General features: G+C 36.6%; 1 protein-coding gene across 6 annotated transcripts in view; it reads right to left on the reverse strand.

Annotated features, from left to right (window-relative positions):
- LOC124424119 (semaphorin-2A) overlaps positions 1–12,500 on the reverse strand; it is a 367,461-nt gene that overhangs the window by 208,309 nt on the left and 146,652 nt on the right. Inside the window, exon 1 of one of the 6 annotated variants that reach the window (XM_046962707.1) lies at positions 8,723–8,754. The exons of the other annotated variants lie outside the window; for them this stretch is intronic. Coding sequence (XP_046818663.1) covers positions 8,723–8,737 — 15 coding nt within the window. The 5' untranslated portion in view covers positions 8,738–8,754. Of the gene's footprint in view, positions 1–8,722; positions 8,755–12,500 lie in introns of those variants that run through there. 6 annotated transcript variants of the gene reach the window in all.

Genomic DNA, 12,500 nt, shown 5'->3' on the forward strand with positions numbered 1-12,500 from the left:
TTGTCGTAGGAAATCGAGCGTCACGCTCGACTAGAGGTTTCCGAAAGGCGACCACGTCGCAGCCTCGATTCCGGTCGATCATGTCAAACAATAAACGTGCCTCTCCTTTGAGCTATATCAAGATAAAAGTCTGTCCTTTTCTTTTAGTACCTACTACTACGCACTCAACTTCTATTTCCTAGTAGTCTTTTTTGTTTTTCATTTGTTTTCGGTATCAGAATAAGAGATTACGCGAGCTTCGATTTAACAACGCATTATCCTTGCTTCCTCGAAGGGTCCTTAATTCTTTAGAATGATAATTGAACTCGTTTGCGACGGGACTTTTTTCACAATCGGAGATCACAATTTTTTCAAGTGTCGAAAAAATTTAAGAAAAAAAAAAAAAAAAAAAAAAATGTCAAAACGATCGATATAATATATAGTTAGGATAATTCGAACGATGAACGATAACAAAAATCGTTTTGTTCGTGGGTTTTGTGTGTTTAAAGTGAAATGTTTGCAGGTAGGAAAAATAAAGAGAAAGAGAAAAGTAAACAAATCGCGCGTGTCACTATACAACTAACGTCGAACGTAAAGCGAGAGATCCGACGTCCGGGAATTAACGCACCGAGTGCTTTTACAAATCCCGACAAAGAGGGCCGTGGTAACAATAAGCCGCGGGGTAAGTGCTTACAAACACCGAAGGGAGTCGGTGAGCTCCACACCATCTCTCTTTCTCTCTCTTCTACCTACTTCCCTTTCTCCAAACTTTCTACTCGTCCTTTCTCTCTCTCTCTCTCTCTCTCTCTCTCTCTCTCTCTCTCTTTATATATATATATGTATATATATGTCCCTCGTTTCATCTAATGTAAATCTTTTTCTTTCCTGTTCTTTTCCTTCATAATCTCTCTTTTATATCATACGTTTAAAACACATTTACACACCTCTTAATGGTTTATTATTAAGAAAAGAATGATTAAATTACGTGCAAAAATGACATTTCAAGTATGAAAAATATTATTTATTTTCTATTGATTTTATCGATTACAAGTAGGAAGAAAAAGTAAAAACCTTTAATAAGATCCTTCTACAAATATTTCAATGTTTGATCCTTTCTAAATATCATTCTATAATATATTATTTCTAACGAACGATAGTCGAATTTATTTGAAACATTTTATCGAGTATTAATAGGATTTACATGGATTTGCAAAAGTTAAGCTGCTTTTAATGAATTAATAAATTAATTTATTATTGAAATGGTTTATGCTCAGTCAATAAGGGCAAAAACGTTTCTCATTTCATTTTTAATTATGATTCCTTCAAGGATTTTGCAGAAAAAAGGATCCTTTCAATTTTTCCGTTCCTTAAAATCCCTTCAATGCAATTTCATATATCATATCATTCTCTCTCTCTCTCTCTCTCTCTCTCTCTCTCTCTCTCTCTCTCTCTTTGTCTCTATCCTTCACTCATGCGAATACACTTTTCATATAGCTTAGATACGTGCCTTGACATACACATAAATACATGTGCATGTAGTTATCGATATCGCAACGAGACCAACACGATAGAACCGATAGTATAGAATTTCACGAAAGGGTCTGTGGTCTGTCGATATATATATGTATATATATATATATATATATGTGTGTGTGTGTGTATATATATATATATAAATGTATGTACATATTATGTACATAGATAGGTGTATATATTGGTGGTGAAGTTTGCCCTTAGGGAACACGTAGCAGTCACCATGGAACAATGCGTTGGCCTGAAACAAAAGGATCGTCGTTTCTGTCAGGAACGGGGGAACTGGTCAGATAAGTAGTATCCACTATGGGGATCGTTCACAATCTTGTATCAGACAATCGGTACATAATTTATGCGTTTTTGCATTACGAACGATCACAATATGAGATTTATCAAAATTTAAAAGTTAGGTCGAGGCTATAAAGACGTCGAATAAATTTACTAGCTCGATGATCGTTTTCCGATGGAAAAATAAATGTTAAACGATACATATTTACGTTATATTAAAAAAAAAAAAAAAAAGAAAAAAAGAAAAAAAGAAAAAGAGAAATGATATATAATTAAATTGATATGATCGTGATAATAATATCGTATAATTTATTATACGAATTGTACCATATAAGGAAATACAATGGGGAGTTTCGAAAAATTATTATTAAGAGTTATAATAAACGAAAATATCTATTTGCAATATATAACTAAATAGGAAAAATCAACTTAGCCTTTAATGCATGCGAGAAAATATAGGACGTCGCAATGGCTATTCTCTCGCGTGCCGAGAGTGCATATCCCTGTCTCATCTCTTCCGATTTGACCACGGCGTACCACCACGTGCACGCTCTTTTCTATCTCGATGAACTCGTCCGTTTTACTCTAACTGAGTGGTACCAAGTGAATTTTATGAATGCACCACGAAAAAGAAAAAATATTGAATTTAACGGGCACAACTAGGCTATTTCGTAAGCTTATTGAAAAATATATCATATTATATGATATGTTAATAAATTGTATCATTAAAAATTGAAATGAATACTGTTTTCGTTGATATATCAAATTCTTAAGTATATATATATATATATACATATATATCTTTTCATTACTATTCGTTAATTCATAAATAATAATGCATACATTTGGACAGTGAACTAGTGTGTATAAAAGATATATATATGTGTATATATATATATATTTATATGTATGTATAAATATATATATATATGTGTGTGTGTGTATACATATGTATATATAAAGGTCTACTTTTTCCCTCGATGCCCAATTAGAAAGAGTAGTTTGGGTGCTTTAGGATGCGGATGTCGTGATGCGAAGCAACACTGCCGGCAAACTCGGCGGGTGTCATTAATCCCTGTGGAGGCTCGTCCGTCTTAATTAGTACGACGCGAGGATGCGATAGGAGCAAGAGAGATAGAGAGAAAGAGAGAAACGGAAACACGGAGACGCGTGCAACAGAACACGCGAGTAGCTTCAACGGGCCGGTGTTATTAAAGTTTTCAAAAGCTTTACCGGCCAACTCCCGATAATCCTCCTTTCGTTCCTGCTTCGTTAGACGTGCGTGATAATAAGTGCGAGTTTGTATTTTCCATTTTGAGAAATTCTCATTGTTTTATTTTCTACACACACACACACATATATATATATATATATATATATATATATATATATATATAATTAAATAAATAAATAAAAATATATATATATATAATTTAAACTTTTTCTATCGCAACAAAAACATCTAGAATGAAGATAATTAATTCTCGTTTTTCTTTTTTCTTCCTTTACTTCAAGTAATCTAAAACATAGTCGAATATAATAAAATTATTCTCAAAACTTATTCTTCATTATTATTATATATTCATTCTTGTTTCGTCTAATGATCCAATGAAAATCGAGAAAAATATAAAAATGGAGAATGGATGGAAGAGAGAAGGAGAATTTCGGTAACGCGTTCGCTGGAAAAAGACATGACAAACGGACAAGGGGTGTTTTTGCGGAAACCTTTCCATGCCCGACATCGTTTTTTATAACAAACCGTGTATGAATCGTCGGTTACACGCTCTGGCGAACGTGTTTGACGAGTAGTCAACGGTACAGTACCATTAGGATTTTTATATTTAGAAAAGCGACTCTCTTTCTCTCATTCTCACTCTACTGCCCGGGGCAGACCGCGATAACAAGGGCAGTCATTAGTCCGGGTGAAAGCGCGAGAAACAATCCGCGAGTCTGCTCGCTTCTACCACCGTCGACACTAACATTCGCTTGTGCTTGTCTCTGTCTGCGCGTGTACGTGTGTGTTTGCATGTAAATGAAAATCTCCTGGAAAATGGCGTACGCAAAACGATATTTACTTACTACGTACCGTGTGCGTTTGCGTAACAACGAATATAAAAGAGAAAGAGAGAGAGAGAGAGAGACAAGTTATGCTTTTTTTCGCGAACTTTAAAACTTCAAATTCGTAATCATGTTAATAATTCAATCGATCGTTTTACATTTTTTTTGTCTTTTTATTTTCTCTCTTTCTTTTTCTCTCTCGCTCTCTCTCTCTCTCTCTCTCTCTCTCTCTCTCAAGCTTGAAAAAGATAAAGCTTTTTCGTGTTAAAAAAGAAACGCGTAGAAAAAGGAAAAGTTCATTCTTCGATAACATCAATTACGATCATCCATAACGAACATCACGTTACATCAATGAACATTGATATTATTTTATCGAAGATCAATGGCCATAGAAGAGAACCACGTGACGTGACGTTTCCTTTTATAAAATTTTCATCGATGTTACATACCCGTAACATTTTTCTCATAGGTATAATCAAGAATACAGATGTGATTTCGAATATGATAGCTTTTGATTCAAAGTGAAGAATAAAATTGTTACGTATACATTCGTACCTATCTATAAACACACGTATGTAGGATATGACAAGACCCAATTAGTATTCATTAGAATCGTTAGTATCGATCGATCGAGCCTCTCGTTAATGAGACTTTTGTCTCGTTCTCTCTGATGAATTTTGATCAGCGACTAGAGCAAGCTTTTCAGTTTGCTCTCTCGATCCCATCGAGAAACGAAGTTATCAAATTCCATTCCGTATCGTAATCATATCCAATCGTCGAAACAACGAACGTAGCAAAACGAAATGACCAAAAATCGAAACATTGTTAAACGTATTTCGAAGAACATGATTAGTCGACATGTATATCTCTCGTGAAACAATAAAATCAGACAATACGCGAATAAGCTTTCGATCATATTCATTTGGTTTAATGTTCCTGGATAATGATGTAGTTAATTAAATACGAGAACGTAAAACGTCGAATGGACGATGGAGGATCGATGTACGATTTCCTAGAATCGTCATTGCGTGTGAACGCAACACGACGACGATAAAGGAAAAAAAAAAAAAGAAAAAAGAAAAAAAAAACAGAAAAAAAAGAAGTAGAAGAAAATAGTACGATGGGGTGGGTAAGCGATAGCGTGACGATCGCAAAAAAAAAAAAGAATGTATATATGTATTGTATATAGGCACGGAGGTAGAAGAGAGAACGAGAGAGAAATCGAGGGAGGTTAAAGTCACGCGGACAGAAAACTACAACGACCAAGCCCGGTTTGTTGAGGGGGTGGAAATAGGGGATACCTCTTCCGTTTTACTCTTTCCTTCCTCGTCTCCCTCCCTCCATCCCTCTCTCTCTCTCTCTCTCTCTCTCTCTCTCTCTCTCTTTTTCTACTTTTCTCTTTCTATTGGCGTCATTTGGGCGAGCACTCCGATCAAAAATTCCAGACTCGTAACAGGTTTTATAGATGATAAAAAGCGAGCAGCAGCAAGCAAATAAAGTCACGCGAGTGTTTGATTACTACGCCGGCTGTTTCTTGTATCCCTACCGATGAAAAGTAGTGAGAGTAAAGAGAGAGAGAGAGAGAGAGAGAAGATAGTTAGAGTACAATATCTATGTCTGTTACCTGAAATGTTAAGTAATCGAGAAAAAGAATATCTTTTTTTATGGTTAATAAATCGTGAGGCACAAAAATATAAAGTTAGTTAACAAAGAATAACAAGTTTTCATCGTTACGACTACAAAGTGAAAGTTAGTTGGAATTGCTCGGAGAACACGCGATCGAGATATCTACTATACTCTACTATACCAACGAAGCCATAATCTCATAGTATTTTAAAAAATGTATCAGACTCGAAGATCTTTTTTCGAATATCGCTAATAACGGGCAATCGCGTTTCAATTTATCTTCAATTTTTGCGATAACCACAAAGCTCATTAAGATGATCGTGAGTAAAGCTTTTTTACGATTTCTTGAACCAAGCCGAGTCTTCTTTCTTTTTCTTTAGTTTTCTTTTCTTAAACACTACTTTTCCGTGTACGGTCCTATTATTATCGTTGTTGATTGTCATCGAAAGAGCGTGCTTTGTAAACTGCTAGAAAAAAACAAAGACAGAGAGAGAGAGAGAGAGAGAGAGAATATAAAATAGAATAAGCAGAGAGTCGTAATGCGGAGGGCACGCAACGACACGTGCACGCGTAATGAAGACTTACGGCAAGTCGGGGCCACTCGACGCGGCTCATTTACATCGCCATGACGCGCAAATAACTCGTCTCTCATTTGCTACTCGATTTCAAATTTCATGACTCGTAAATGGGGTAAAAGCGGAAGAACCCACGTTACCTCTATAGGGGATTGGGTTGGCAAAATGAAGTGAAGCGTCCCTGAAATCGGTTTGCTCGCACACCTGAAAACTGTTGATAACGATGAGAAATTAGAGTGTACGAACGCAGGGTATTAAAAAAAAGGATCGCTAACATTAAATATCTCGAACGTCCACTTCAAGAATCGTTTTTCGTTTTTATGAAATTGTATTTTGTGTAATCGTAATTTCAAATTATCCTTCGCAAATTATATGTTTAATTATTATTTTTAAATAATTAAAACTTAGATAATTTCATTGAAATATTAATGAAAAGTTCAACGTTGTTTCTAATATTCTTAATAAACAACGAGATATGATATTTCTCCAGGCTCTCTTCGTCGCTCTTCAAGAGCAAAGAGACAAACTAAGTTTTCTCTAGAAAACAAAGAGAAGTTCGTAACTTGAAGATACTCGAGAGAGTTTAACGGGATAAAGAGCACGGGAATTTCGAGGATTATCTCGTGCGTGAAAAGGTGCGAGCAACTTAAATTGGTTATCTAGATTTAATGTATTATAAACAGCTAAAGAACACGAAGAATTTATCGAAACACAATAGGGTTGAAATTGTTCGTTCGATAGGATCGATAATTATCCATTTAAAATTAGAATTGATTGGAATGTTAAATTGGAATCAAAAGAAAAAAACAAAAAAACAAAAAAACAAAAAACAAAAAAACAAAAGGAAGAAGGAAAACAAGAAAAAGACAATTAAAATTAATTAGTTTCAATGAAATATTATTTAACTTGAATGACATTGATTTCAATGTTGAAAGAATCCTTGACAAAAATGTAAATGACTTCTGTCCTATGAACAAACAAAATGGAACGATTAATACAAAAAAAGAAAAAAAGGGAAGATAATAACCAGGGGAAATAATATAACTAAATGCGTGGTACACGTAAGGACGACGTTTAATTTTCGAGGGCGGCATTGGATGCACCACTGGGAATTAATATAGATGGATATGAGTTATCTGGGATGCGAGTGTAAGAGTGAATGGGAGACGGAGAGAGAGAGAGAGAGAGAGAGAAAGAGCGAGCAAGAGCGAGAGAGAGAGAGAGCGAGAGTGTGGCACATGCCGTTGACGTGTATGACTCTCGTGATGGGGATGATCACGGACTCCTGACAGCACATTCGGCTGGTTGGTAGGACGATAGATATCAAGCCGTTTTAACGTAACTGTCGAGTGGACGCTTTCGCTTCTCTGAAACTGACACTGATGGCTTATCTCGTTCTCTCTCTCTCTCTCTCTCTATTTCTATCTTTCTCTCTCTCTCTCTCTCTCTCTCTCTCTCTCTCTCTCTCTCTCTCTCTCGCATGCACACTAGTCGATCCATCGGTGATACACTAGAGACCGTCGATATCGTCCGACGGAGTCCTCGAGGAAAATGATAGAGCGAGAGAGAGAGAGACGAGCAGATTAATTTGGCTTTGATCAAAGAGTTCCGTCCCAGCTTGCTTCGTTGAGATCGAGAGACGAGCTCGGATCTACGCGGTTACGTTGGATCGACGTTGAGTACCGAAGAGTACGACTATCTATCTCTTACTAATTGCGTTTGTGTGTACCCAGAATACTTTGCTTTTATACGTCTGCTGACTTTGATTTTCGTTTACTGTCGTCCATGTGTGTGACATAAGATAGATTAGAATTAGATCGTTAGAGAGATCGACTACTTACTACTTGCGTCGATATGTACATATATGTTCAAAGACGTAATATCGTTCGATGCTGGTTAATAATTATATATAAATATTTAAATTATTTTGAAATGACAGAGAGAACTCTCTATCACGATGTTTCACGTATTAATGATCGTAATGTACTAATGTCGGTCGGGACACGAGATTATTTTCTTTTCGTTTGTATACTTTCGAGTATAACCTTCGTTTGTTATACTTTCCTGTACAATCTTTTGTTATCTACGATCGATATATTATGAAGGTTAAAAGTATTTTATTTTATTTTAATAACAAAGGAAACTATAGTAAGACATTAAGCATTCTTTCTTTTATTCGAACGATCAAAATATTACGCTTTATTCATTCATTCAAGAAAATCGTTTAATAATTTTTCGATAATTACACAATTTACTAAGATTAATTACGATAGCCTAAAAGGGTAAAGAGAACGTCTCGCAGAAGCTACGATCATTCCGAGTACATGACGACAGAGCAATAATGTCGCGGTCAATCTGTGGTACCTTCGTCGTACGTAAAGCAAATCAAATTCAATCGACAAAGCATGCATGTAACAATTAGCGTTTCGATAGGAATCCTTGCTTTGATCAACGGCACTGACCACCGGACTAATCTCGCTCCTAACCACCTAGTACATTTACAGATTATTATTAGACTTGGTCCGCATACTATCATCTTCGAGATTCTATCATTATTGATACCGATTGAAATTTGGACGAATGAAAAAAGAAAAAAAAAAAGAAAAAGAGAAAGAAAACAAAAAGAAGACAATCGAACGAGACAATATTTGAAGTAAACTTACTATTTCAAAGAACATCCAAAGTTATCTAATCACCGTCATGTAACTCACCGTCTGAAACAAAGGAAATGAAAAGAAGGTTAATTACGTCTAAACCCAAGAATGAATTTAATTAAGTCGTTAATTCGCGTGAAATGTTGGCTTTAATAATCATCCGTTTTGGTACAAAAGCCTTTCAACGGGGCTTCATCTCGAGTATGCAGAATCTTGTTCGTTATACCTTATTCGAGGGTGAACTTCAACTTTGCGTGCTACGTACTATAGGAATATAGTAGAGATATAAGTAATGGATGCTGGCACGTCGAGTACCTTTTATTATGATGAATGACGACGTACTTTTCCAAGAAAGTAAATAACGCTGTTGAGGGATAAAACTTGACCGTACAAATACACTACCCAAATGAGATAGATATGTTTTCAAAAAAAAAAAGAACACTCTTCTTCTTATTTTTCCGTCTTATCGATTGATCTATCATAATGCATAGATATCATTCGATAGGATTATCGATAATTTCGGATTTTTTGATTTTATTCAAGAATAGAATTGGATAATATCAAACGATCGAGACGAATTTCTCATTGTCCTGAGTCACCGAGAATGTATTTGAGGCGACAAAGGCATTTGCCATTGTCTTGTTACGTAATCGAGAAGATCTTGACGGCGTGCGAGGATAAAGGTAGACGGGCGAGCGTCGGTGCGGATAAAGGGAGTAGAAAGGGTCAGAAAGGCTAGTCCATTGGCGGAAGGGTAGAAGAAGGTTCGTTGATGCGCCCTAATAGAGAACAGTAGAGAGAGAGAGAGAGAGAGAGAAAGAGAGGGAAAGGTGATATTCCCTTTCCAAGGCCAAAATACTCGTCCAAGCACAGGCTCTCTAATCTACAGGAGAACCCTTTCAGGTTTTAGGGATGGAAGAGCGCAAACATTTCCCCTTCTCGTCATTTTCCACCACCATCCTCCTTCACCTTTCACCCTTTCCTCCTTCTCCTCGTATTTTCTACCGTCCTCGTCCGAGATGTTTTCCGCTCGATCTCGTCGCGAAACGAAAGTTCTGTCTTGTTTTCCGAAATTAAACCGCGACATTGAAAGCAAAATCCGTGAACTTTAACAACGCGACGAAATGAACGAACAGACAGAGACAGAGAGAGAGAGAGAGAGGCGAAAGAAGTTTGGATCGTTCAAAGGATATGGGGTCTACATCGAATAGGATCATCTTTCTTTCGTGTCTCGTAATTAGTCTTTCGATGTTTTCGTCTTTTCCCTTTATTTTTCTTGTCCAATCAAATTTTAAAGAAGATGATCAAAAGAGTTTCTTGAAAATATTTTTGAGACGATTTATCATCTCTAATAATAAAAAAAAAAAAAAAAAAAAAAAAGAAAGAAAAAAGAAGGAAAAGAAAAAAAAAGAAATAATAATAAAATATCACGAGACAAAAATATGTAGAAAATTTTAACGAAATATTTCTACAATAAAAAGTTCTTACAATTCTTTTCGTTTAACGCAAAAGTCAACTACAATAAGAGAGAAAGATCTGCGAGCTTGCAAGTTCTTTCAAGACGATGTATCGCGCGAGTTGTAAAGCTCGATTTAACGAATCTCTTGTCATTCTATTCTTCTTTTTCTTTTTCTTATCAGAGAATATCAGCGGAAAAGAAATGGAAAAGGTAAACGGAAGACGGAAAACAAGTAAGAATAAGGTTCTCTCTCTCTCTCTCTCTCTCTCTCTCTCTGTCGTCTCACGATTCTTCAAGTAAGCAAGTAAGCAAGGAAACTGAAACAGAGAAGTAGTAGCAGTAAGAAGAAATAGTAAACTGACACGACAAGGGTTCTCTTTCGTTTTGAACACTCTTATCATTATTACGTCGTTTGACGACCACAATCCCAGGAAGAGTATTGACTGCGATAGTTGAAATAACACGCACGTGTTAGAGAAAGAAAGAGAGTAAAATAAAAAGAGTAAAGAGAAAGAGATCGTGAGCGAGAAAAGGAGAAACAAAAATCGTGAGAAAGGGAGAGGCTAAAGAGTGTATTCAACCGATTGAATATGGAATATAACTGAAGAAAAAAAAAGGGAGCGTATGTGTTTTGCGTGTGCGTGTGTGCAACCATGTTAGCGAGAGAGAGAAAGAAAACGAATCCTTTTCGCAGTTTATTCTTCTTGAAGCAGGATAAGGGGTGGACTGGAGAAAAGGGATCGGGACTGGCAAGTACCAACGTCAATAGGTACTACGAGAGTGAGAGTGAATGAGTGAGAGAGAGAGAGAGAGAGGGAGGGAGAGAGAGAGGGAGGGAGAGAGAGAGGGTGAAGTCTCGTCATTATTTTCTAGCAAAGGCCAGGCATAAAAGCAACGATGAATAATTATCACGAGTGCTTAAAAGTAAGACAAACAACTAACCGCGCTCGACTTCACATCCAAGTGGTGTATTTAACAAACAAATAAATAAACGAACGTGAAAACCCTACTACGTTCGGTTCGTTCCACTTGGTTGGTCAGGCTAAAAATGCCAGTGAATATTTTGATTCAAGCAAATCTCATGAGACGTTTGCGTTTACAGTATTTACGTTTCTGCTACTTGGGATTTTCGATTTATATTATAGGATCGATATGTTCAACGACGGTATTTCGTAATATTTTTCTCATCCGACTTAATTTACGAATTCTTAGACGAATTAGATTTGACGAATTGTTTTTCTTTTTTTTTTATTTTTTTTTTTATTTTTTTTTTTAATTCATATACCTTTACTTAAGATGCTAAAAGAAGATAAAAGAAAATTTGCTTTTATCCCAACTACTCGTACGTTCTTGTCGTCCGTCCGTTGTCGCCCTTTTAAATCGAAGGTAAAAGCTGGAAAATCGAGAATTTATCCGGAAGATCGGGATCGAGAGAGAAAAAGGGGAAAAAAATTTGTGGAGGGAGGAAAAAAAGAGGAGAGGGAGAGGGAGTGAGAAAGAGAGGGGAGTGGATGGAAAGTAGAAAAGGGACGGTTCGTGCACACGGCAAACGGCGTATATACAGACATACGAGAATGGCTTAAGAGTCGTAAAATTTTACGATGCACCTACATCGACCCTCCATTAGCGATGCCTTCTCGATTCTCACCTTGGCCTGGTAACGTACGCGAGCCTTTTTCAACGCCGCGTTTGCCACGACCAAAAAGCCGAAGGGTTCGAGAAGAAAAAGAGAAAGAGACGCATATAGACGTATAAAGTAACGAAAATAAAGAGACAGAAAGAGAGAGAGAGAGAGAGAGAGGGCGATGGAAGGGCAGATAGTATGGGGTTAGACCTTTATACTATTAAATGTAAGGGTATACCGTACTTCTGCATTAAGGAATAAAATAAGCAGAACTTGGAAAGAAATAGAGTAAAAGAGAAAGAGAGAAGGAGAGAGGAAAGCGTAACAGCTAAAAGAAGAAGAAACGAAGAAACGAAGAAACGAATAAATGTAGTTGCGTATAGAAAAAGTTAAGCGGAGATAGAACGACATGCAAATAGTATGTAGAGGGTTTGAAACATCAGAAAAAGAAAAAGAGAGAAGAAATATAAGGTACTAAGTATAGGGATAGAGAGAAGTAAAACAGACAGACTGACGAACGAGATAGAAGACAGGGAGAAAGAGAGAGAGAGAGAGAGAGAGAGAGAGAAAGAAATGAAGTGAGGGAAAGAGAATGGAGACTGGAGTAGGTAGAGAGTTGATGGAGGAACTGGTAAGAAGCTAGAGATGGAAACGGGCTGGTAGATGCTAAGGGCACGACCCGATCTCCGAGTGGTAGTTCCCCT

This window comes from Vespa crabro, chromosome 5 (genome assembly GCF_910589235.1).
Source record: "Vespa crabro chromosome 5, iyVesCrab1.2, whole genome shotgun sequence".
Taxonomy (NCBI): Eukaryota; Metazoa; Arthropoda; class Insecta; order Hymenoptera; family Vespidae; genus Vespa; species Vespa crabro.